This window comes from Cololabis saira, chromosome 8, assembly GCF_033807715.1.
Source record: "Cololabis saira isolate AMF1-May2022 chromosome 8, fColSai1.1, whole genome shotgun sequence".
NCBI lineage: Eukaryota > Metazoa > Chordata > Actinopteri > Beloniformes > Belonidae > Cololabis > Cololabis saira.
Genome location: NC_084594.1, coordinates 43,391,758 through 43,418,938, shown reverse-complemented (window position 1 = coordinate 43,418,938; position 27,181 = coordinate 43,391,758). Strand labels below are relative to the sequence as shown.

Here is a 27,181-nt window from a genome sequence, read left to right as displayed (position 1 = left end):
GATCACGATATTAAAATAATAAAAGGCTTGCAATATTTCAGTTGATTTGTAATGAATCCAGAATGTATGACATATTTGTTTTTGTAATTGCATTACAGAAAATCACAATATTCAAATTTTCTGAGACAGTCCTGTACAACCTGCAAGTTTTTTTCACCTCTATTCCTGTCTTATATTCTTATCCACTATGCACTGTATTTTTATCTTGATGTATTTTATTGTTCTTGGGAAGCACTTTGTAACTTTAAGAAAGGTGCTACATAAATAAGGTTTATTATTTATTATTAGCCCTCCCTGAGCTAATCCATTTAGTTTAAAAAGAAGAAAGACAGAAATCTCTGTTTAACATGTTTATTTTTTTTAATGATAAAAGATACATTACTCCCTACAGTACAAAAAACACACATTGGAAAATACAGGACATTTCCAGATAACCTGCGAACAGCCGAGAGAACCCCCCCACCTTTGGGTGCTGGGAGCTCTTCCCCGGGGAGGGAGCTGGGGCCCCCCGGCACCAAGGATGCTCACCTATCTAACACGGGGGCAAAAATAACCACCCAGCAAAAGGTACTGTGGAAGGAGAGGACAATTGTATACCACATGGAGAGAGGAACAAACTCATTAAATGTTGTTTTTTTTTTTTTTTTTTTTTAATTTTCTTTTTCTGAGAACCTTCAGCTTATGGTCTAACTTAAGGCATCACTACTAAAATACACTGCTTTTTTAGCATGCATGTCTCGTTTTGTTCAACAGACACACCGACACGCACAAAACTATGAATGCATATGAAAAGAAAAGCTCACTTCTAGAAAGATCGGGAGAAACGACAAACGGAGCCTGAGGCGCGCTGGAGAAAAGGCTGCGCCCGGAAACTGCGGCTCTGCTCCTCCTGGCCGTTACCATGACAACCGAACCGGCTTTTACAAAGTACATATACAGTCGTGTCCAGTCACAAATTCCCTGTACACGTTCAGACTGAAGTTAACCTCGCAGTGATTCAGACTCCTACAGTCCATCAGCTTTGACAGAAGAACATTTGAACAATCAGGGAGACTATATATATTTATATATTTATATATATATATTTTTTTCTTTTATAAGTAAAGACATAAAAGGCAATCAAGAGATGACCAACATGTAAAAACGGTTTGTTACAGGTAATTATATAAAAGGCCAAGATGTTTTTTTTTGTTTTTTTATTCTTGCTCTATGAAGGAACTAATTTACAAGTGAGTACACTCCGGGCTGAAAGCGTTCTTCCCAAAACATTCCCATTCAAAGACATACGCGTTTACATGTCACACTTCGCTTGCACACCATCTGCAGTCTGAAATACAAAGCCGTGGAAGGAAAAAAAAATGTAAATTTATTAAATGGATTCACATACATCGATAGGGGAGGGGAGGGGGGAGGGAGGTCTACTAATATAATTTGCCTTCTAAAAATTAAAGAGAGTGAGACACCACATTCATGAGCATAAAAAGCGTGGAACAGGAGAACGGGATATCACGAGGAAAGGCGTGACAGATCTGATGTCGACTTTCCTCACGGCTGGGGAAATTCCTGGTTTGGCAAAATGAAGCAACAACTACTGAGTGAAGAGTAAACAAAAGAAAAGGTCTCCTCCCCCGGGTCCAGCTCAAAGTTCCCTTCAGTCCTATAACCTCCGCGCTTCAACTCAAACGAACGCGACAGGCCGCCTCTCTCCGCTGCCGTCTGTCCACAGGAACATGCAACCAATCAATGAACAGTTGTAAAAATATAGTGGCAACCTGAACACAGCCACCCATCTTCACGCCAACACAAACTACGGGGATGGACAACAGTTAAAAAAAGTCATGTTTTTTTTAAAAATGCACACAACATACACATACACAGGGGGAAGAGAAAAAAAAAAAGAGGAAAAAAAAAAAGCTTAAAAAATACAAAAATAAACTACACAAAAGATCTTCTTGCTTGCTAATTTTTTTGGGAGGGTTTTGAAAGATTTTTTTTTTTTCCTTAAACGTGTGCTGCAAGTCTCTGTCGTAACAAAGTCCGCATTCCTCTCTCGACAAATCTCTTCCTTTTGCTGTTCCTTTTTGTCCACCGGTCCTCTCGGGGTGGGGGGGGGGGGAGAGCACAGTGACGGTGACACCGGGAGACCGGGCTCCAGGAGGATGACTGTACACTCGCTTCTCCGGCCAGAAAATTTGTTGTGAGCCAAAAATAAAATAAAAAAAAAAAAAAACAAAGAAAAGAAAAGGGATGTCCTCGTTCCTAGAGGACAAGTGCTTTGTTTGTCTCCATACCTGTTTTCCTCTCGTCTACACAAATGCCTCCGCAGCTTTTTTCTCGACACTGTACAGTTCAACGTAGTCTCTCTCTACATTCCCCAGAATTCACAAAACAGAAGAAAGAAGGTAACGTTGCGCTCAGGCTGGCTCCCAGTTTGTGAAAGATGCAAATGCTTCTCTATTACTGTTCATCTACTTGAAACAAGCCAAAAATAGATGTTAAAAGGATGGAAAGGGGGCGGGGACTGAAAAAGACAATGTGCTTCTAGGTTTGTGTTGCTCTAAAAATAGTACGACCAACAGAACGAGGAAGGACGAGGATTTATCTACAGAAGCGTCTCTCAGATTGACTTTCATCTCCACTTCATACTTTGTTTCGCCTCCGTTCTTCATCTGAGGGGGTGAAGGATGACATTTGGACGAGGAGGGGTGAGGGTCAGTCTTCCTGATGGAAAGGACAGCAAGTGGAGGGAAAGGGGGAAAAACCCAGAAAACAAAGCAAAAAAAAAAAAAAAAACAGGACAAAAGACTGGAAAAGACTGGGAGGGGTCTCTGGGCAACCTCACTGGTCCGTCCTTGCTTTCTTTGGACCAGTAGTCTTACTGCAGGAGGACATAAAACCAGAATGAGTACTGCATGTGTGCTCCATCGCTGCTGTCATCACGTGCAGAACCAGTCAAAAGCTACTCACGTATCAGGAGAGGTGCCTGGTCTTTTGGGGGCAGGTTTTGCAGAGGCGGCATCTTTACCAGATTCTGCAAGTTAGAAATTATTAGATTGGGTTTTATTTACACATTTAGAAAGTTATGGCGCTTTTATTACCTACTCAGCCCGACACGACTCGCCTTTGCGCTTTCCCACCAGGGGTCTAACGTGCGGAGTAGATACTTTTTCTGTAACTATTCTGCTGAGGTTCTAAGCCAGGGGTCACCAATCCTGGTCCTAGAGGGCCGGTGTCCTGCATGTTTTACATGTTTCCCTGCTTCATTGCACCGTGATAAAAGTGACTGTCGTTAACAGAATTGTGCAGACATTGATGACGATGATTAATTAGAATCAGGTGTGTTAAAGCAGAGAAAAAAACTCTAAAACATGAAGGACACCGGCCCTCAAGGACCAGGATAGGTGACCCCTGGTCTAAGCTGCTGAGTCGGCTGTATCTGACATCGTCACACTACAGACCACCGATTGGTCGGGGGGTTGGAGTCAGACGTCTGAGTCAGGAGGAGGAAATCAGAGAAAGAGACTCTGACGGATTCTTGTTCATTTTATTCAACAACAATGGCAGCACAAAAGTCTGTTTCATGATCCAACTCTGAGGTGCAGATGTTCATAAACCTGGTGCTGAGGAGAGAATTAAAAAGGGATCTAGACGGAGATAAGGAACGACCAGATCTACCAGGAGCTCTGTCTCTTCATAGCTGCTCACGGCTCCAGATGACTTTTCAGCAGCGCCGAGACAAACAAAATTTAAAACTCGTCGCGGCTTGAAGCTTCTCTCACTCTCATTTTTTAACTTGGTATCGAACAACAGCCACAGACTAAGCAGCACATCTATCATCTCCTCCATCTTCTACATCTTTAGTGTTGTTGTCTTTCCGTTTAGATCACACAATCAAATCAAACTTCTGCACGTGCAAACCGAGAAAATGTCTATTTATATCCATCTTTTTTTAACGCTGTTTTTTTTTTTGTTTTTTTGTTCTTGCTATTATTTCAATACAATGTATTTTTCCTGGTGAGAACTTTGAATAAGCCCATTTAGGGCTTCCTTTCTCACCTGCACATATTTTCATGTTTTTTTTATGTTTATTTAAACTTTTGTACCGTTTTTTTTATGTTGTGCAAATAAACAAATCAAATCAAATACGTCACAGCAGCTTCTCTCCAACCTCCTACTTCTGATCTGGGTATCGAAAAGAAACTAGGGCAAGGCGAGTAGAGTCGAGTCGGGCTGAGTAGGTACTAGTGGAAAAGCGCCGCGGGAGAATGGAGGAAGCGAACTCACCCTGAAGCCATCGGACTTGGGTGGCGGGGCCGTAGCCCTTCTCGTTGCGGGCAGCGATGCGGAAGATGATGGCGGGCTTGGTGGTGTAGTCGATGTGGGCGTTGGAGAGGCTGGACGACTGCACCAAGCAGGAGGGGTTGGGCCCACAGTACACCCGCATGAAGGCCAGCTGGGCCGGGGTGGAGGCCTTGGCCTCGGCCGTCTGGCTGCTCTGGATGGCCAAGTACACAGAGTACTCGATGATCTTCCCTGACGTCACCGACGGCGGCTCCCAGGTCAGGTGGGCCCCGTCTGGGCTCTGGGGGGAAAATCAAGAGTCATTCAGTGCACGACACCAACAGGTGGACACATTAGGGCTGGGGATCGGTTTAAATGAATTGATTCAATTCCGATCCTTAACATTCAGAATCGATTATCACGCTATGATTCGATCCGAGTCGGATATTGGGTTAGTTATATCAAAAATGTTTTTTGAGCTGTTGCATGAATTATATGACTGTAGTTCTGCAACATCTTAATACTAGTATTGTATTGAGATTCAACAGCAAGTATTTGCAGCTAATGATGCTGTAAGGACCAATCACCTCCCAGAATGCTGATAGAACTGATTTCAGAAACATCGTGGGTCAGAATTACCAAACAGATCCAGGGAGGAAACAGAAACGGATGAAATCGGTTTCAATTTTTCCCCATTCATGAGAATCTGGTTTTTAGCATTTTATGCAAATGTAACCGCATGACGGTATATAAAGCAAAGAAATGTAGACAATTTGTGTAATTATAACTGAAAACTTTAATGTTTTCATACCTTTAAACATATTTAAAAGGCAAAAACATGGCACCAGTTATGCTCGTGTCCAACAAAACATTCCTTTTTTGGGCATAAACAAAAAAAAACAACCAAAAGTTGTAATGTAATGATGAGAAGAAAAAAAAATAAAAAATAAAAAATTAATTATCTTTAGACATACACAATTCTAATTTTCTGAGACAGTCCTGTCTCAGAAAATTAGAATTGTGATTTTCTGTAATGCAATTACAAAAACAAAAATGTCATACATTCTGGATTCATTACAAATCAACTGAAATATTGCAAGCCTTTTATTATTTTAATATTGCTGATCATGGTTTACAGCTTAAGAAAACTCAAATATCCTATCTCAAAAAATTTAAATATTCTGGGAATCTTAATCTTAAACTGTAAGCCATAATCAGCAATATTAGAATAATAAAAGGCTTGCAATATTTCAGTTGATTTGTAATGAATCCAGAATGTATGACATTTTTTTTTTTTTTTTTTTAAATTGCATTACAGAAAATAAAGAACTTTATCACAATATTCTAATTTTCTGAGACAGTCCTGTATGAATTGATTTTTAGGAATTAATATGAGAATCGATTTAGAATCGGAAAGCTGCTGGGGAAGCCTCACCTTGCTGATCTTGATGGCGCAGGGCGCCCCGGGGAACCCTGGTAGACAGGTCTTGAAAGCGGAGATCTCGGAGAAGGTTCCGCGGCCGCAGGCGTTGATCCCGGCCACGCGGAACTTGTAGGCCGTGCCGGGCTGCAGCTCCATCCTCTTCATTTGGCTGTAGTCCGGGACGATACCGGAGTCGTCCTGCAACAGAGGCAGAGTGATGAGAGAAGCCCCGAGCACAGCGGCGTCTGCACGGCGGCCCCTCGGACACTTACATCTCCATGGGAATCATCTCCTGGCACATAGAAGTGAGTGACGACCGTATTTGTCACTTTCACGATCCCTACGTCGAACCACTGGTTCTCCTTTTTCACGACGGGCTTCACTGGGGCCGGCGGAGGGGTCGGCTTCTGCACGGATTCAAAAACAGGGTCAGATTTAATTGTGAGGTCTGTGGTCACCGTGGCCACAGCGGACGGAGCAGGACTCACCTCTCCCTCGATGCCGTTGGCCACCTCGGCCAGCGTGGCCGCTGCCTGGAGCTTGGCTGGACTGGCAACTGATACTGATACAGCAAACGTGCTTGACGGGGCGAGCGCTGCGTGAACACAGAGCAACACAGAGGTCGGTTAACTGCCCCACACAGAACATAAACACTGAACACCAAACAGGAACGTACTCTCAGCGGTGGTCCGTGGCAGCAGGGACACCACCGTGGTGGGGACCGAGGGGGCCATCTCGTTGTGTCCGTTGCTCTCCACAGACGGGTCGTTGAGACTGTCGGCGGGGGCCAGGCCCTCGGTGGGCAGGTTGGTGTCCACGGCCGCCTGCTGGGCCGCCGCCTGAGCTTCCTGGAGCTGCTGCTGCTGCTGGACCAGCGCCGCCAGCTCCTGCTGGGTCAGCATGATGGGGATGTTGGCGTGTTGCTGGCCGTCTCCGGACGCATCAGCCTCACCTGCAAACGACGGATAATATTCCACTGGTAAATATCCAGGGGATTTCAGTGAAGGCATCACCTTCCACCTGCTCCCACATTGGGAGCTCCAGCCTTTTATCTACGGCATCATGACATCAAGGTTTTTTGTTTATTGGATGGATCCCCATTAGCTGCCCCCGTGGCGACCACTAATCTTCCTGGGGTCCATTAAGTACATAAAATATTACATAAATGAAAACATCTAAGACAAATACATGCAATCATACATTCCTAGCATAACTACACTTAAAATAATAAAAACAACAATACACATTAGTGGTGGGGAGGAAAAAAAAAAAAAAAAAAAAAAAAAAAAAAAAAAAAATCGATATTAAAATATATTGTTGCGCTCTCTGTCGCAATAAATAATCGATAAACTGAAGGCAAATATCAATATTTTATTATAACATACGTCATTGATTTACGCGGTTGTCACTGCACTATTGTTCATGCACTTTAATTAATCCAGCTGTTCAGTGTTTACATTTACAAGACTAGGAGGCAGTGAGGAAATATACAAATGCACTTTCTTTGTACATTGTATGAAGTTTTGGCATTGAATAAATGCATAACTACCAACGTTTTCCTTTTTATGTGTATGTTTTCTTTTTCAGTCACATATAACGTGATATATCGTTGATGAAATTTCTTAAAATATATCGAATATCGTAGATATCGTGTATCGTGATATTATCATTATCGTGGGCCACATATCGCCACAGTATTAAATCGTGAGTTAACGTATCGTCCCACCCCTAATACACATACAGGTACACACGCACACCAGTTATATATGCATAATATCAAAATATATTAACACTATAATTATACTAATACACTATAATAGCACTAATAATACCATACATTAGTAATTTATTTTCAGTCACTGCTATCATTATAATAATTCTACTAATTTCAATATAAATAGTAAATTCCCAGTCATATGGTCTACAGCATTAGGTGAGCCGTAAGTTGTTTTTTAAAAGTTAATTTGTTTTGTGAGCGAGATGTGTGAGGAGGTAAAGAGTTCCAGGACATTATTGAACGGTAAATAACGATAAAGAGTGTTTGATTATATTAGTTCTGGGAGTTGGAGGTATCAGGTATCCAGAGCTGGCATTTCTGGTGTAACGGTTATGTCTGTCTCTAGTATTTAGTAATATTCCGGTGTGTAAGGTAAAAGCAGGTCCAAGCGTGTGTCTGTGCGGGACTCACTCATCACGGCCTGCTGGGCTGCCTGCAGGACGGCCTGGATGGCGAGGGCCTGAGCCTCCTCGGTGGCGGCCGCCTGAGCGGCGGCCTCCGCTGCAGCCGTCACGGCCAGCTCCTCGTCCGACAGCCCCGTCACCATCAGGGTGGCTCCCTGGCCCTCAGACATCAGCTCCGAGGGCAGGCTCAGGGCCGTGGCGGCCGCTGCTTCCCCCTGGAGCAACAAACAGGAACACAAGCGTCTGAGCAAAGGGCACGACTCCCACGGGCCGGCACGTCAGTAAACATGGATGCGGTTTGTTCACCTCTGCTTGTGACTCCATGGCCGTGGCGGCCTCCTCGGAGGGTGCGGCCTCGTCCGTCTGCATGGGTTCCTCTGTGGAGCTGGCAGCGGAAACCCCCCCCTCGGTGATCGAGGAAATAGACTGGAGAGACACGAGCAAGACACGCAGAGCGGTCATCATCGGGGGGTTGGGGGGCACAACCCTACACATCACTGTGATCCACGCTGGCGTGGGGTGGGCTTACTGGGACTGAGGGTCCGGGGGCCGGCGTGGACTGGGTGACGGTGGTGATGGCCCTGCCCTGGGTGGTGGTGGTGGTGGCCATGGCCGCGGCGGCGGTGGTGGTGGGGGCCGCCTCTGTACTGCTGGTGCCTTCTGTCGCCTCCTCCGTCTGCTGGGCAGCTGGAACACAAACGCATCACGTCACTCACGTCTAACGGTACCCCCACGCGGCAAGCACCCCGCCCAGCCGCCCAACACACACACTAAAAATGCAAGATCTTAACCATTTAAACTTTCATATCAAAAGGAAAAAAAATACATTTTACCTCAGCCTGTGTTGAAAAAAAATAATAAATAAATAATTTGATTTTCCAATTCTAAATCGTTTCTCATTAATTCCTAAAAATTGGTGTTTGTCTAAAGATCGATTTTTTTCCATCATTACATTACAACTTTTGGTAATTTTTCGGTTAATGCCCAAAAAAGGAATGTTTTGTTGGACACGAGAATGACTTTGCCTTTAAATATTAGTAATATAAGTATAAAAACATTACAGTTTTCAGTTATAATTGCATAAATTGTCTATATTCAATTACTTTATATACTGTCTTGGGGTTACATTTGCATAAAATGCTAAAAACCAAATTCTCAAAAATAAAAAACCGAAATAGACCGAAAATGGAAAAAATTAAAACGGAATGTGGGAAAAAATAAAACCAATTTCATTCGTCCTTTGCTGCCCTGGATCTGTTTGGTAATTCTGACCCACGATGTTTCTGAAAGCAGTTCTATCAGCATTCTGGGAGCTGATTGGTCCTTACAGCATCATTAGCTGCAATACTTGCTGTTGAATCTCAATATAATACTAGTATTCATATGTTGCATAACTACAGTCATAATTCATGCAACAGCTCAAAAAACATTTTTAATAACACTAACCCAAATCAATAATAAGCGAATCAAATCAAATCTTGGTAATCGATTCTGAATCTTGAATCGATCCCCAGCCATAATTTTACTACAAATTAAAGAAAGTAATTGGCTCCAGTACTTGAGCCTGAGAAGTAATCCAACATATGAACAGAAATAAATAATCTCACAACATTTAAGTCTCTTAATGTGGCACATTTTTGTGTTTTAGAAACACTGACGTATGAACGTATGAAGCAGCAGCACGATAGTCAGAACTGCTCATCACTGCAACTCCCCCTGATTCCGTTTCTCCAAACTAGCAGGTTATCAGAGTGCAGGTCCTGGGGCGAGTGTCCTAGGGACGGGAATCGAAAACCGGTTCTTGTTGAGAACCGGTTCCCAGTGTTTCAATTCCTTGGAATCGGTTGCCTTTTTTCCAAACGATTCCCTTTATCAATTCCAGGGGGCGCGAATGACGTCACCAGCAGGAAAACATGGCGACAAAGCAGCATAAACGCTCGAAGGTTTGGTTACATTTTACCAAAACGGATGACAACAGGGCGACTTGTTCTCCACAGCTGGAGACACCATAAGTCCAGAAAGATCGCGTATCCTTCCTGAAAAGGCAGATATTCTTATTTTTCTGCAAAATAATTGTTAATTCTTCATAGTTGCAGAATTGCACAGATCCATTGGACTTGAGTTGACTGTATTTGTCATCGGCTGACGTGGTTTTATTTTTGAGTGCTCAGCTCAGATATCCTTTTAAAAAGGATAATTTTAATTTCTATTAGAGAAGAATATTTATTTTATTATTATTTTATATTTATTTTCAAAACAAATAATTTTTTCTGGGACCCCCTGGCCCACCATGGAGGAGCCCAAGGCTGAGAGTCTTAACACCTCACTGTTGACCTCACTTGTATTTTTTTGTTCAAAGATATAAAACAAAGTTGATGCTAATCGACCTGTTTGTTCTCCTTTTTTCCCAAATGAGAATCGATAAAGAATCGAATCGTTAAACAGAATCGAAAAAAATCTTATCATTCCCATCCCTAGAGTGTCCGCTGCCGTACCTGTGTCCTCGCCCGTCTCCATGCTGCAGGTGGCCGTGGTGGCCGTGTTGGTGGTGCCGGTCTCGTGCGTTTCGCAGGGCGGGTTGGAGCAGACCCTCTGGACCGCGGCCTGGCCCTCCCCCATGCTGGAGGTGGTGGTGGACGGCGTGTTGGTGGTCCCCGTCTCGTGCGTTTCGCAGGGCGGGTTGGAGCAGACCCTCTGCACCCCCGATGCGGCCGTGCCGGTCTGGCCCCCGCCCATGCTGGAGGTGGCCGTGGACGGCGTGTTGGTGGTCCCCGTCTCGTGTGTTTCGCAGGGTGGGTTGGAGCAGACGGTGCCCGTCTTGCCCGTGCTCATGTTGGACGAGACCTGGGTGGGCGTGTCCGTGGTGCCGGTCACGTGGGTTTCACAGGGCGGGTTGGAGCACACCTGCGGGGCTCCGCCCATGCTGGGCGAGGCCGTGGTGGCCGTGTTAGTTGTCCCCGTTTCATGAGTCTCGCGCGGCGGGTTGGAGCACATGCGCAGGCCAGACATGCTGGAAGACGCCGTCGTGGCCGTGTTGGTGGTGCCGGTCTCGTGGGTCTCGCAGGGCGGGTTGGAGCACTTCTGGGCTTCTCCGATGGTGGCGCAGGACGTGGTGGCGGTGTTTGTGGTTCCCGTCTCGTGGGTCTCGCAGGGCGGGTTGGAGCAGACCGGCCCGGCTCCCATGGTGGCGGATGAGGTGGTGGCCGTGTTGGTGGTGCCGGTCTCGTGGGTCTCGCAGGGCGGGTTGGAGCAGACCAGGGTCACGGTGCCGGAGCCCTCCCCTGCTGCTGCAGCGTCGGTGGAGCTGGGCTGCTCGGAGGTGGGCGAGGCCAGGATGGACACGGGCAGATCCTGGACCGGCTGGGCCTCCACGCCACTGGGGGTGGTGATCAGGGTCACCTGGGTGGGCTGGTTCTGCAGAGAGGAGAGCACGTCACACACACGCTACACACATGGATTGTCTCCCTAGCAACTGAAAATGAGATCACCGTCATGTCATCAGGTTGCAAAATACTAAGTTAGAGAATATTCAACTGTGTTTGATTCAATACCAGACGGTGCTAGAAGGTTACTGGGTTTTGCTCCTAAAAAGGTAGAAATTGTTATATTCCAAGGTTGAATCCTGATGACATATGTTGGTAATATTTGTCCTTTACTAGAAAAGAATAGAAAGCCTTTATTATCAATGTACATGTACAGTGGAATTAGGCAGCAGCTCCTAAGTGATAAAGCTACGACTCATTGCATTAGATATATTATACAGAGATATTGTTTCTAAACCTGCAGCAGTTTTCTATTGGAATAACTTACAGGACTGTCTCAGAAAATTAGAATATTGTGATTTTCTGTAATGCAATTACAAAAACAAAAATGTCATACATTCTGGATTCATTACAAATCAACTGAAATATTGCAAGCCTTTTCTCATTTTAATATCGTGATCATGGCTTACAGCTTAAGAAAACTCAAATATCCCATCAAAAAATTAGAATATTCTGTGAATCTTAAACTGTAAACCATAATCAGCAATATTAAAATAATAAAAGGCTTGTAATATTTCAGTTGATTTGTAATGAATCCAGAATAAATGACATTTTTTTTTTTTTTTTAAATTGCATTACAGAAAATAAAGAACTTTATCACAATATTCTAATTTTCTGAGACAGTCCTGTATATAATGAGATATATTGGAAAAACACATTGGTCTTGTCAAGGAAATGTATTACAAATAGAGGAGTTACTTTTAAAATACTTCATAGATGCTATCCAGTCAAGACCAATCTTATTAAATATAAGATAAACATTGACACACTCTGTTCTTTTTGTGGTAATGTGGATGAAACAATATCTCACTTATTCTGGAATTGCACATATACTCATGACCTCTGGATTGACCTTAATAATTTTATAAATGCTAAAGTTGATTCTTCCTTTAAGTGGAGCATTCAACATGTACTATTTGGTGTATCCAAAATGATATGACAAGCCCAGACAAAGTATATTGATCAACCTTCTCTTAATCATTGCTAAATATCATATTCACTGTACTAGATTTGCTAGCCAACGTCCAAATATAATTGTTCTCAAAGCTAGATTAATATCGTATTCAGACAGTCTTAGAGCATAAAGCCCAAAGCGGTAAAAACGAGAAGCCTATGTGAAAAATATGATTCAATTCAATTTTATTTATATAGCGTCTAATACAACAGATGTTGTCTCTAGACGCTTTCCAGAGATCCAGAACATGAACATAAACATAAACATAAACCCCCGAGCAATTATTATATAAACAATGGCAGGTAAAAACTCCCATAGTGGGAGAAAAGCCTTAAGCCAAACAGTGACAAGAAAAACTCCCCTTTAGGAGGAAGAAACCTTGAGCAGGACCAGATATTTCCTGATCTTTTTTTTTTTTATTTAATTTTCCTCCTTAAGTCTCAAGCCTTCTATTTTATTTTGATATATAATTTACTGTCCTTAATTTGTAACTGCATTTTATCCTGAAGTTTTGTACCTTTTCTGTATATATCTGTCAATAAAAAAGAAAAAAATACTTGTTCAAGTTTACTATGAAGTAATGAACAACTTGATGCCCTCATGAAAGAAAAATGCCCAAAGGCCAGTGACGGGTGGTCTGACCTGCACGGCGATGGTGGAGGAGGGCAGGGTGGTGGCGGAGCTCAGGCTCGTCTGGGCCGCCGACACGGTGATGGGAGCGGGGGTGATGACCTGGCTGGACAGCGTGGCCACCGTCCCCAGGGTGGTGATGGGCGTCACCAGGGAGGCGCTGGAGCTGTCCACCGTGCTGCCTGCCAGGCTGGTGGACACCGTCCCAGTCACGTTACCGAGAGTGGTGACTCCTGCAGGGTTACGGAGCCAGGTATGAAAACAGAGAACAAACCACGCCGCTCATTTCAGCGTCACATGATGACAATGAGTCACAACAAAAGGGTTATTCTTACCGGTAGTCCCCTTGACGACCAGCGTGGTGACTGTAGGCTTGACGGCAGACACGGTCACTGGGGTGACGAGACGAACACCGCCCACCGTGCTCATGGGAACTGTGCGCAAAATAGTGCCAGGTTGTCCAGGAGCACCCTTCAAGACCACCTGGAAGGAGACATGTTGCTCAGTCTCACGCAACACTATCATCATTTATGACTCTAATGGCGCTTTTCCACTAGTACCTACTCAGCCCGAATCCACTCGGTTTGGTTCTTTCCCACTAGGGGTCTAACGTGTCGAGTAGATACTTTTCTGTATCTATTCTGCCGAGGTTCTAAGCTGCTGAGTCGGCTGTATCTGACATCATCACACTACAGGACACTGATTGGTCGGGGGGGTTGGCCAAAGAGGTGTCCGAGTCAGGATGTGACATCATTTCAAGAGCTTCTTGTTCATTTTTTTCGAAGAACAATGACGTTGTTTTAAATTTATATCAAATAAATGCCACAGAACAAGCAGCAGATATATCAACTCATCCATGTTCTCCGTCTTTGGCGCCGTTACTTCTTCGTTTATGTCGCACATCGAATACGTCACAGCAGCTCTGGGTATTGAAAAGAAACGAGGGCAAGGCGAGTCGGGCTGAGTAGGTAGTAGGAATGGGCGATTTTACCGTTCACGATATACCGTCAAAAAAATTCCCCACGGTAAGAATTTGTATCTCACGGTAAAAACGATAAATTCCTGTTGATGACGTTTTTTGTGTAAAGCCGGATTTATGGTTCTGCGATAAATCGACGCACAACGTACGTGAAGGAAGGAAGGAAGGAAGGAAGGAAGGAAGGAAGGAAGGAAGGAAGGAAATGAGCAAGAAAGAAAGAAAGAAGGATAAATTCCCATTGATACGTTTTTGTGTAACAAACATGGCGGATCTGAGAGCGAGGAGCTTGAGTCATTACAGTTTTGCAGTACAGGTGTACCAATTTAATTGGTTTTTATTAATTCAATTTAATTGGTTTAGTTTGGTAGCATTTAGTATTCTTTTAGAGCAGTGTTTTGGCTCCAAAGACTGAATGTGGTGATAGATTTATAGTTACAAAGGTGGAGTTGAATTGGTATTTTTTTTATCGTAATTTTTATCGTTATCGGGATAAAATGCCAGAAATTACCGTGATACATTTTTTAGTCCATACCACCCATCCCTAGTAGGTAGTAGTGGAAAAGCGCCGTATTACAGCAGCGTGGGTTGTGGTTCCAGCGTTTACCTGCGTGAGTCCCTGTTGGCCGGCAGTGGCGAGCTTGGGCACCGCGGTGATGATTTTACCTTGAGTCCCAGTCGTCATCACCTTGGTGGTCAGGATGGTTATAGGAGTCTTCATGCCCGAGCTGCTCGTTACACCTGCAGACAAAAATACTCCTGAAATCCTCCTTGATGTGATCACACCGCAGACAGATAACCTTGACATAACCCTAACTCATGTCACCCAAAGTAAGAAGAACTCTAACAGCACTAACTTTGTTGTAGCATATAATCCCTCAGGCTGCAGACAGACATGTCTGTCTTTATATCCTTCGAGTTCAGACCTGTAGCTCCGGGCTGGCTCATGATGGCGGACATGGGGATGGTCTTAATGATGGTGGTGCCCTGTTTAGTGGTGGTGGGCGAGACGCCACTGATGTTGAGGATTGTGGGCTTGTTTCCTGCGCCCCCTGCCTGGGATGTTGTGATGATTGTTGTAGGCTTGCCATCAGCGGAGGTCACCAGCTTGAGGATGGTGCCCGCTGGGAGAGGCCCCTTAGTCTGAGGAAAGAGGCAGGTGTCATTGAGGCCGTTTGAAGGAGCTCATCCGGTGCCTACCTCGTGCACGGATCTGACCTGTAGGATCTGTGCGAGGGGGTTAGTGGAGGCCTGGCCTGTGACCGCTGATGTCTGCACCGGCTTGGTTTGTACCACGGACATCATCTTGCCAAGGTTGGAGATCTGCGGAACCAGGAGAGACACTTGAGGAGTCAGCAGAAAGCGTCGGACAGGACAGGGAGGTCGGCGGGATGGCGGACCACTGGACGTGCAGATGAGCGACGACACGCTAGAGGCACTGCCGGCCAACTTTGCAACCCTCCTTCATTAGTTTAATGCTACTTTGTCACCGTCTTGTGACACCACCACACACACCAAGTGTGAAACATTCATTTAGAAGGCCATTGTTTACAGCAGTGATTCTCAACCGGAGGCTCGGCGGACCCCCAGTGGTATCCATGATAATAAAATTATTATATTAAAGATTATTATTTTACTCAAATATGACTGAGACCATTATCTACCTAAAATACATGACCCTTCTTTTACTCAAGTGTAATTTGTTGTATTTTAATAAGAAATCTTGCACCCGTTAGCATTGTTGAAGTTACTGCACAACACTGTATATACAAACGTAACACAATCTACATCCTTTTCAAATTAAGAGCCCCCTAGTTTCAGTGTTATACACCCTTCAGTTCTTCAAAATTAAGAACCCTACGCCGTAGGCTACGCGTCGCTGCGTAACCTACGCCGTAGGCTCTGCGTCGATTTAACGTGGAACCATAAATCAGCCTTTATTCTGGCGAGATCTGAAAAAACTTTGCAACAATGAGCAAGCGAGTGATTATGTACATTCACTGAGTGAATATTATGAAAGTAAAATATATATATTTCTCGCTAAAATGTTATCAAAACGCATTTTTATGCAGAAACTAACTCAAAATATTGTTTTCAACCTGATCTCACAAAAATCCGTGAAATGCCCAGGACCGTTTACGTACCCGAACGTAAACCACGCAGTGACGTAGCAAGTGGTTTCCCAATCCCTAGGGAAGATTACAAAGCCCTACCCTTTGTGGCTTCAGTGAGGGTGAGGGCTAGTTGTAGTGAGTAGGGTGAACATTGGGATTGGCCCTAAAGGCCCTGACACACAAAGCCGATAATTGGCCGTCGGTGACTTTCATAATATTTACTCAGTGAATGTATATAATCACTCGCTTGTCTTTTTCAAACCGCGCCAGAATAAAAGGCTGATTTATGGTTCTGCGTTACACCAACGCAGAGCCTACGGCGTAGGTTGCGCGGCGACGCGCGCCGTACGCCGTAGGCTCTGCATCGATTTAACGCGGAACCATAAATCAGCTCCGGAGGCGGCAGGCAGAAAATCCCAAAATTTTCGGAGCAAATTTCTTAACAGGCGTAACTACAACTGTTAGATTTCATCTATTAAACCAACATTTATCTTCCTAAATGATTTATTTCAGCCAGCCATTTATTTTAATTCTCCACAGAGCTGCAGGTGGTTGTGCCGTCTGTTTTGTATTGCACTTGTGTCTTCTCAATAAAGCTTTGAAAAAAAAAAAAAAAGCGCTGTCCTCCTCCTTGAGCCCCTGAATACAGACTACCGCTGCCTGCTGGTATGGAGGGGAATTACCTCTCACGCATGCGCAGAACGTACATGCTAGTTCGCCGTCGGGTGTCGTATTTGCGGTGTGTCTAGTGAGCCCGACACAGGCGACGCGAGCCGACACAGCAGTCGGCAGAGAGCGGGCGACGTCGGGTTGGTGTGTCAGCACCTTAAGACTTCAGCATCTTCTCTACAAGCTTCGTACCAGGTAGCTATTTGAAGAGTTACTGCATCTATTCTGTTTCATCATGTTGAAAGGATGCTGCATAGATATCCTACCAAGGAGCTGCTGCTGATTTATGATTTTTTCGTTTTGTTCTGGAAAAGTCTGTTTCTGTCAAATTCCACCCCCACCCCTCAGATCGGGGTGACAATAATAATTATAATACATTTCATTTGTTAGGCGCCTTTCATGGCACTCAAGGTCGCCGTACAACAATCAAAATACAAAAACACAATTTAAACAATAGAGAACAGCAAAGTTTGCAGCAGAAAAACTTAAGTTTTTCTTAACCACGTAAGTTGTAAGTGTACTTAGTTGATTGAAATAAACTTCACCAGTAAAGTCAAACATGACACAGACATGTAATGACAACCAAAACCTCAAAACCTTTGTGAGTGTGGGGCTGGATTCTGAATGGCTGAAGCTAGAATGTGGTAGTTTCATATTTATGTGATGACTAAAGCAAATGTATAACCAATGTCACACTGGATAGACTTTACAACAACATATACAGGACTGTCTCAGAAAATTTGAATATTGTGATTTTCTGTAATGCAATTACAAAAACGTCATTCATTCTGGATTCATTACAAATCAACTGAAATATTGCAAGCCTTTTATTATTTTAATATTGCTGATCATGGCTTACAGTTTAAGAAAACTCAAATATCCTATCTAAAAAAATTAGAATATTCTGGGAATCTTAATCTTGTATTTTATTTTATTTTTATTTTTTTTTTAAATTGCATTACAGAAAATAAAATAACTTTATCACAATATTCTAATTTTCTGAGACAGTCCTGTATAGTCCATTTTCCACTTATTTCCTTAATGTCCCAGTTTACATGTGCGCATTGGGATGGGGGTGGAAAGGATGAGTCCTTAAGAGTTGATCACAAATTTGCAGGGGGTCCCGGACCCCAAAAAGGTTGAGAACCACTGCTTTACAGCCTGCCTGGAATAACACCAAATGATACTTTGAGTAGCGTTTGTGTGTTTTCTTACCAGAGTGCCGCTGCTGCCCATGGTGAGGGGGCTCTTGACCAGCGTGATGGTCTTGGTGACCCCTCCCACGGTGGTGACCACCTGGGCCTGCTGAGCCACCGTGACGGCTCCAGATTTGTGCACAGTGATGATGGGTCTGGTGTTGGTGGGGGAGGAGGCCGGCACGGTGCCCACCTGGGCCGCGGCGGTCTTCAACATCCGCGTAGCAGGATTACTGACCTACAAAACACAACAGCAATGGACTCACCAACCGGCAGGACGGACGCACAACGTTGGAGGGACGGACATTTGGTCGGGACGTGTACCATTACTGGAGAGGCCATCTTCACCGTGGCGGTGCCGGGGGACACGGCCACCGTCTTGAGGATGGTGGCGCCTGCAGGCATGTTGAGGACGGTGCCTCCGGAGGAGGGCGGGATCTTCTGCGTGGCTGCAGCTGCAGCAGCTAACGCTGCCATGCCGCTCATCTGAGGGCTGCTTCCAATTGGCTGAAGATGCACACATCGTTGAACGCATTTGTTAATTTGATAAGTCACCTCACACAAGTGTAAACTGTTGCACAGAAGTGCTCGTACCGATCCTTGGGTGGTCTGGGCGGGGACCACCATCCTGACACCTGCAGGGAGGGATGTCACAGTGACGGGGGATTTCCCTGGCTGGCTGGGCCGGACTGTGACGACAGATGCACCTGTAGACTGCTGAGCTGCAACCTTTAAAACAGCTGGGGAAAAGGGAATCAGATAATGAAAGTGTGTTTGTGTTTTCTTGGTCGTCACATTCAGTGCGTTTACATGCAAAGTTTAATTCCTCTTTAATTTAGAATTAAAATTAAATCCGATTTAAAATGAGTAAAAATTACCATGTAAACACCTAATCCCGAATGAAAATGGCCATTCCGAATTAAACTTAATTCCGAAGTAAGTGGCTGGTTTATTCTGATTTTAAATCCGAATAGAATAATTCCACGATCATGTATCCACTCATTCCACTTTAAATTAATTCCGGTCTTTCTGCGCTGCTCGTTCCCTCTCCCGTCTGTCTCCATGACGCTTATATTCCGCGCTGGGCTGGGCTTCCAAACAAAGTTTCAAGATGGCAGCACACAGTAAACGGTGGTCAAGAGCAGAGACCATTTATTTAATAAATAGCTCGGAGGACCTGGAAATAATTAAAAGAACAGATGGCAGGAAACATAAAAATGGTGAGCTTTTCAAAGTTGTAGCGGCTAGGTTAAATGAAGGAGGATGCTAATAATGTGGTCCTCCATGTTGCTGCTAATCGAGTAACTTTGTTTTCTTCCGGTAGACGTAAAGACGTCCGCCCCCCGATCCAATCAGAACCTTCCCAACCCCCAGACTTTAAAGGAGCACGAGGCAGGATTGAGGCAGGATTTATGAAAAAAAATTCGTATACGTTTTAAGTTTTCTAGTAATCCCCGTTCTCCCGTGCCGGCTTCGCTGTTGGCTGCAGTACCCCCGACAACCGTCGTGGAGAAGGGTGGCGCTTATGAGTCCCATTTCTTAAAAAAGGAGCCTCATGCTCCTTTAAGCTGAATTGGATAAAGCCGATCAAACATGTTTTCCATGTAAACCTCAATTCGGAATTACTATTTCCATGTAAACTCGAAGAAAAATAGATTAATTCTGAATTATTTAATTCGCAATAATGAATTCCGAATTAAAAAACATCATGTAACCGTGGCCGTTGTCCGTGCAGAGTAATACCTGTCTGTGGGAGGCTCTGAGAGGAGGGCGCTGCAGCCGCCGGGGCAGGGCTCTTCGGGGAGTTGAGGGGCTGCGACGGGGCTGCACTCATGGCTGGTGAAGCCACGGCCGGAGTGGCAGGGATGTCGTACTTCTGCAGCTGCAACAGGTAGGTGTCGGCGGTGGAGACGGCCCCCCAGCTCACCTCCAGAGAGTTGGTGTTGGCACGGACTAGCTGGACCCTGGCAGGAGCGTGTGGCCGCTCTGGAATAAGCACAACAGCAAAGTTTAAAAACACCGCGGAACAACAAGCGGTTCTTTTAACCGTGCTCGCTGCGACACACCCACCTGTTTCTAAGTACCACAGATCTTTACAGCAGACCTGGTTGTTCCAGGCTTTTCGATAACCGTCGCGGCCGCTCCACACGTAGAGCCTGGAGTTGATGGCTACGGCGCAGTGGCCAGCACGAGCCCTGGGGATGTTGTCTTCTAGAGTATCCATCAGCACCGTTTCCCAACACATGGAGTCTGCAGAGAGATGGGACAGAATCAGCACCGGGGCTGTCCGTCGTAATCCCCCCCCTGTCCGACCGATTCTCCCACACCAACAACGGGACCAACCGAGGTTTAGGCAGGCGAGAGTGTTCGTGCACTTCCACTCCTTCTCGTGTGTGGCCACTTTTACATCATCCATCACTAGCGGGACCCATCCTCCAAAAACATACATCCTGCACAGAGAGAACATTGAATTACTGGAAATACAGTGGACAAGTACAAGGAGTCCAGACGGAGACCAGTGCCAGAGGTCTGCTCACTTTTTATTTCCTCTCTATTTTAAAAAGGAGCATGATGCTCATTTTAAGAAATTAGACTCTCTAGCGCCACCCTTCGCCACGACGGCCGTCGGGGGTACTGCAGCCAACAGTGAAGCCGGCACGGGAGAACGGGGAGAACGCGCATGCAGCGTCATGTGACGTCACGTCCGCAGCCCAGCGCGGGAAATTCCGGTGACAATAGCAGCACATTTTTCAGCACACAGCCTGTTCAAGGCAACGGAGAGATACACTAGAGGGCTCATTCTTTTTGGTTTGGAACGCTTCATCCGACATTATTACTAGAAAACTTAAAACGTATACGTATTTTTTTCATAAATCCTGCCTCAAGCTCTTTTAAGGGAAAAGGTTAATTTCAAAATCCAAAAATATAGAACTACGATGAAAAGATTCTGCAGAACAAGTAAGAGAGTAAGGCTATGGAACAGAGTGTGGATCTGAAGCCGGCGTGCTGGGTGAGGCTTTTGTGGGGGACTGGACTTGTAACTTGTATGGTTGTGAGTGTATATATATAAATGTGGAAACGTGTGTGTGTGTGTGTGTGTGTGTGTATATAATATATATTATATATGTATTTGAACAGAAACAATTACATGTGTATATGTTTCCTTTAATGTGTGTAGAAATATGTCTGAGTAGGAATGTTTGTTATGAATAAGATTGTACACGGGTGGATGTAAATTCACATCATAAATAATGTTGCTTTCACATATATGAATACAGGGAATACAGGGACTCAGGGTTAATAATTTAGGTGATTAATACTCGGGTATACCACAATTTATAGTTATAAAATTCTTACTATTAAATTTTGCAACCTTTTAGATGTCGTTTTTTTTTCTTTTTTTCATATTTAATAACTGAAAAAAGTAGCATTTAGTTCATACGTTTTTTACTTCTTCCTACTCCTCTTACGAGCATAACACATTTGCTATTATATTCAATAATTCTCGTCTACTTTGTTTACGATGATACATATTATTATTATTGTTCTTTTTTATGTTATTGATTTATTGTTCTGTAGTTTTATTTTGATATATTTTGTGCTTATGTTCGAAATAAAGAAATAGTTAAATGGTCCTTTAAGGCTCACTTGTTTGTGATGGTGGTGGCAGAGTGGAGACTTCGAGGAAGAGGCGCGATGCCGCTCACTGTGGGTTTGTTCCACGTCAGGGTGTCTGCGGGGAAAACAACAGATGAATACTCAGCGCGGGACGATGAGGAGGCCGTACATCCCATTCTCACAACACAGTCAACAACAACCTACCGATATCCAGTGTCCACAGGTCACCCAGACGACAGCCGCTCATGCCGCCATAGATGATGAGGCGAGACTTCCTGCTCATCTTCTCTGTGTACACGACTGCAGTGTGGCTCTCACGAGGGGGAGGCAGGACTCCGTAAGTGATGGGAATATCCCACCCGACCACACTGGAGCCTGGACGGAGCTCCAGCGTGTACAAGTCATTCAGGTATCTGGGAAAAAAAACAAGCACTTAGGCAACGAGCTGAAGCAGAATCTCAGTCGTGTGTTTGAGGGTCCTGTTGCAATATAATTACCTGGGAATGTTGTTTTTTGGGTCTTCGCTGTCGTTGGCCAGTCCACCAAACAGATAGCACTTGTTACCGACCAGCGAGAAGCTGTGGCCCAGCCGAGGACATGGAGGGGGGCCGTTCTTCGGGTTTTTTGCTTTCAACTTTTTCCACTCCCACCTGCTGGCCTGTTAGGACGACCACAGAGAAAATGATGTCTTCATTAGATGTCCGACCAGCTGACTGGTCACGCACAGACAAGATGATGGTGATCAAACAACTTCCGTCAAATGTGTCAGTAAATGTTTTCCCCCCTATAGTTTACAGAGAATATTTAACTGACATTTTACTGCTCGTGACATCAACCCAGCTGGCTAACAACACTGACTGCACTCCTTGAATTTGTTGATCAAAAGTTCTGTTCTTTAGCTAGACATTGGGTCAATAACTTAATTTACTTTCTATAGTCTTCCATTCTCCTCTAATTATAACTCCACTTGCGGTTTTAAAATAGTGCTCAATCAATCAGCAGAAATTCATATGCTTCCCCCACAAACGGTGGCCTGTGTCTGGATTTCATGGTATGAACCCCTCAGTTCAATTCTAACATACTGAGGATTAAAGACATTCAATGACACAGTTGACTTTGCAAAACACACTAACCAGTCTGTATTTGCCATAATAAGAATTCATAGTAACAATAACTCTGATCACAGACTGTGCACAGTGATTAAGTTGATGACATATCTAATCAATTCTGCTTGTTCCTGAAAATATAAGATACAAATAAATGCTGAAAAAAAACAAAACACTCTTCACCAGTAGTATGATGCATCTACTGCCTACTGTGAACATAAAATAAAAATATGCATATTAATATAAAAACAGCACTGATTTTACACTACAGCGCATTTGAGTTAAGATTTGGACTTGTTTGAAATCACATTCAAAGCAGTAACATTTAAGACATTTCTAAAATTAAATGTGCCAACAAAAAGATGTTAATGTTTTTATTTTTAACAGATGATACCTGTAGTTCATAAAGGTCGTTGCTGTACTTTCCATATTCCACCATTCCACCAAATACCAGCAACCTTGTGCCATCACATACAAAACCGTATGCGGCACAGCCAGGGGGAATATCGCCACGGACCGCCGGGATAAACCACTGGTTTGTTGCTAGAAAACAAGACAACAGCAATGGAAAGTTTTTCTTTGTTTTGTTTTTTACATTGAACTAAAATGCAGATATGACTTAAACAAGGCCGTGCATGGTAAATATATGACAGAACAGTTGCTGATGTTGTCTGTCATTGGCATGTGAGGAGCAACCTGGGGCAGAGGATGCGCTTAAACCAACCAGCATCATCCATTTTATTTTAGCCCGCCTTTTTTGAAGGGTGCAACTACACCCTGTGGCCGGCAGAGGGCGGCATTTATTTAAAACAATCCACTGGTTTGTTTGGCCTGCTAAGGCCTAACGACTGCTACATTTCACATATCAAGAATTTACATTGCATATCAGTATTTCACACAAAGCTTTTACAAAAATGTATCTCATCATACCAGGTAAAAGATCATGAACATGCTGAGAAAGGTTATGTTTGCTGCAGGTTCCATATGCATGAACTTACCAGTGTTGTATACATGCAACTCATCAACGATGCCTTCGTTTCCTCCACCAAACACAACCATGAGTTCCTTGATAGCGACGGCTCTGTGTCCGTGCCGGGGCCGCGGGACGGGACCGGACCACCCGAGGACCCGCTTCCAGCGCGGCTGCAGCACCGCGGCCGTGGTCCCAGACCCCGCCGAGCCAGGGGCAGACATGACTCCTGCCGGGGCAACCACACAACCACAGGGCAGCAGTTAGTTCACAGGCTGGAGGCTGCAGGCGCCTCTTGTGATGGCTGGATCTCGTCCATCTTTGCAGCCAAACAAACCCGCTAAAGCCTGGATTTATGGTTCCGCGTTAAATCCACGCAGAGCCTACGGCGTAGGGTTACGGCGTAGTTGACGCGTAGCCTACGGCGTAGGGTGCGCGTACTCTACGCCGTACAATACGCCGTAGGTTCTGCGTCGGTGTGACGCGGAACCATAAATCAGCCTTAACGCCACTGCCCGTCGGAAAAAATGGCGGAAGCGAATTAAAAAGCAAAATATGCATCTCTTAATCCACCAACCCGCTCAAAAACAAAGCCACAGTACAGACACACAGATATAGGTTATATGCCGTGACCAGGGCTTCACCTGGCCGGCGCAGGTCTGTGTTGGAGATGTTTAGCGGGAGTCGGCTGTTTTCATGCCTCTCTGGGTGTCGCCATGTTGTAGCTAACAACCCCAGCTCTATACAACCCTCCCAACGCAGCTGGACAAGCTACACAACACCAGGGGCGCACACAGACACTGGGAATAAATGAGGGCGTTAAACCCACACATAATGGTTGGTTTCCACCAGAAAAGAGCTGATGTTGTGACTGTAGGCTCCAAATGTTTGTCGCGCTCCGTTAGCAGGTTAGCGCGTTAGCCATTAGCCCGCTAGCTCCGCGGCTTCAGCATCTGCCGTAATTTCACAATTAAAACCTCCGGGATTTCAAGCGATCCTTGCATGCATAAGTCACCTAAAGGGATTGTGGTTGCAGATACGCCGGGAAAGCGCCGCTAGGTGCAGCGGAGCGGCGATCCCGGGTGGTTATTGTGCCTCACGCCGCCTCAGGAAGCAGCCATCTTCGGCCCGCTTTACCCACAAGAAAAATGGCCGGGCGGCTCGCCACAACAAAGCGCCGCAAACCCGCAAAGGCACGCGTTTTTCAGCGTCCTACTTACTCAACCCGGTGCAGGAAATGCAAAAACACACAAGTGCGCTCCGATCCGGCGTCAATAATCCCAGTTCATGCGACGAGAGCGGGGTAGTTTCCTCTCATGCCTGCCTGGACGCTGCCATCTTCTTGACGAGCAGAGGCGGAGGAAAATGGAGGGCGGTTCGCGGCGCCCCAAACAAAGATGGCGCCGGGGGGAGGACCGGGACGCCGGCCCCGTCCCGGGCTGCGACGCCGCCGCCGTGCCCCGACTCCACACCGACAAAGTCCCTTTAAAAGTCGCCTTTACAAGCGCCTACGGTAAAGACCGCCGGGAATAAATGTACTGTGGATGTGTCTGGAGTTTTAGAACATTAATATGAGTTGTCTTGTAAGAATACGGTTATTGTCCCTTAATAAAGATGGCGTCATCCGGACTGAACCCCCCTTGATATTGTTATTATTATTATTATTGTTGTAGGCTACTGACAGCAGCTAGTGACTCGGTTCATGTCTCCGAACCTGTGTTGTGCACAAAAGAGGCTCGTAAACGATCTTTGAGACTAAATGCGAACAGGTTTTAAAGTTGACACGTTATTCCGTTAACGCACTGTAACATTTAATAATAACTACATCTTCCACATCTGCTTCCATCAGAAACTCTCAGGGATACAATCCCACGACAGTTAAAATAAGCAAATAGGCTACATAATGTGGCTACAGGACTGTTTTAGAAAATTAGAATATTGTGATAAAGTTCTTTATTTTCTGTAATGCAATTAAAAAAACAAAAATGTCATACATTCTGGATTCATTATAAATCAACTGAAATATTGCAAGCCTTTTATTATTTTAATATTGCTGATTATGGTTTACAGTTTAAGATTAAGATTCCCAGAATATTCAATTTTTTTTAGATAAGATATTTGAGTTTTCTTAAACTGTAAGCCATGATCAGCAATATTAAAATAATAAAAGGCTTGCAATATTTCAGTTGATTTGTAATGAATCCAGAATGTATGAAATTTTTGTTTTTGTAATTGCATTACAGAAAATCACAATATTGTAATTTTCTGAGACAGTCCTCTATATTTTGCTCATGACATTTTTATATTTCTGTTAAATTATCTAATATTTGGACAAAAGAAACATCTACTTATTTATGTATTTGTTGAAAGGGCCATAAATAAACAGAACACGCCTTTTATATAGTCTACTACACATATATAATATTTCCATTTTTTTTTATCACAATATTTTCATCAGAATAAAATAATTAATTTAATGAGACTAAAGAAAGCTAAATGAAATACAAGTCCTATGTAGTTTCGAAACAGTAGTTGTCTTGACAGATCCATGGATTGGAATCTTACCTGCTAAACTGTATCATGAACTATGAAACTACCTGAAGACCAGGGTCGGGTAATTAAATAATTTATTCTGTCGGTATTTCTGTCCTGAATAACCAATGTTTTATTAATTTCTTTTTGTCATTAATTTCATCAATCATGATCTTAATTTCTGGGGCATGGTGGACTCAAGCTCCCGGCCTGGTTATACATGACTCATATAATGATGTATACTATTAATTGTAGTAATCATTATTTCTTATATTAGATATAATGAGCATCATTTGGTTACAATGACAGTTTAAAAGTTTTACTGCGAGACATCGTTGTCATTTGGTGTGTTATCCACTAGATGGCAGCATTGCACCCTTTTCGTATTGTTTGCCTCTCACAAAGAATAGTTTTCTGGATCTAGAAAGAAGGCGCAAAGACAGTGAATCAAATTCCCCAAATGTGCCCACTTAAAAAAAGGCAAGTGCTCTTGAAAAAATGAAAATAATAAAAACAAAGCATACTGTAAAGGGTCCAATTTAAAACTTGAAGACCCCTGGAGGGTCACATTTCCAGCTGGATCACATCTCAAGGTTTATAGAGCTGAGATCACAGGACTTTGAACCAGTAATAATCCTAAATGGAAAAAAGGTGATATCCTGGATTACAAATGCAGTTCTTTAGAAACAATTAAACTGTTAACTGATAAAAGAGCTCTCCGTTCTCAGAGGGCAGGTTTACTCGTAGTTGTTACATTGTTCTTGTAGTTTGTTGTGCTGGTCTGCCCCCTCTTCTCTCTTCTGTACATGTTTGCAGGCCAGAGCTTCAGGAGCTGCATGCTGACCTGCAGTCAGTGACCCCCTCAGTATCTACTCCTGTTCATATAGTGGTTTCTGTAGTAAACCAACTAACCATGTATCAGTCATATGTTGTTTATGTGATAATTACTCAGGGGTCATGTTCTGTGTCTCTCGAAAGCGCCTAGAGA

At 44.2% G+C, this 27,181-nt stretch overlaps 1 protein-coding gene across 2 annotated transcripts; it reads right to left on the bottom strand.

Annotated features, from left to right (window-relative positions):
• Positions 1-1,343: 1,343 nt before the first annotated feature.
• On the bottom strand, positions 1,344-25,015 carry hcfc1a (host cell factor C1a). Of its 2 annotated transcripts, none has more exons than XM_061728038.1 (28): positions 24,882-25,015; positions 23,690-23,890; positions 23,086-23,234; positions 22,083-22,243; positions 21,790-21,998; positions 21,616-21,700; positions 20,311-20,417; positions 20,038-20,217; positions 19,711-19,953; positions 18,562-18,707; positions 18,292-18,474; positions 17,987-18,205; positions 15,207-15,311; positions 14,846-15,131; positions 14,596-14,729; positions 13,348-13,495; positions 13,025-13,245; positions 10,381-11,299; positions 8,415-8,572; positions 8,192-8,311; positions 7,893-8,100; positions 6,381-6,656; positions 6,193-6,299; positions 5,977-6,111; positions 5,717-5,902; positions 4,285-4,582; positions 2,968-3,031; positions 1,344-2,878 (listed from the first exon to the last, which is right to left on the bottom strand). In XM_061728038.1, exons 2-28 carry the CDS (start codon positions 23,883-23,885, stop codon positions 2,839-2,841), a joined length of 5,283 nt encoding a protein of 1,760 aa, XP_061584022.1. In that variant the 5' UTR covers positions 23,886-23,890; positions 24,882-25,015; the 3' UTR covers positions 1,344-2,838. The 2 variants fall into 2 exon arrangements, with proteins under 2 accessions (XP_061584022.1, XP_061584023.1); XM_061728039.1 differs by having other exon boundaries at positions 14,915-15,131.
• Between the last annotated feature and the right edge of the window lie 2,166 nt (positions 25,016-27,181).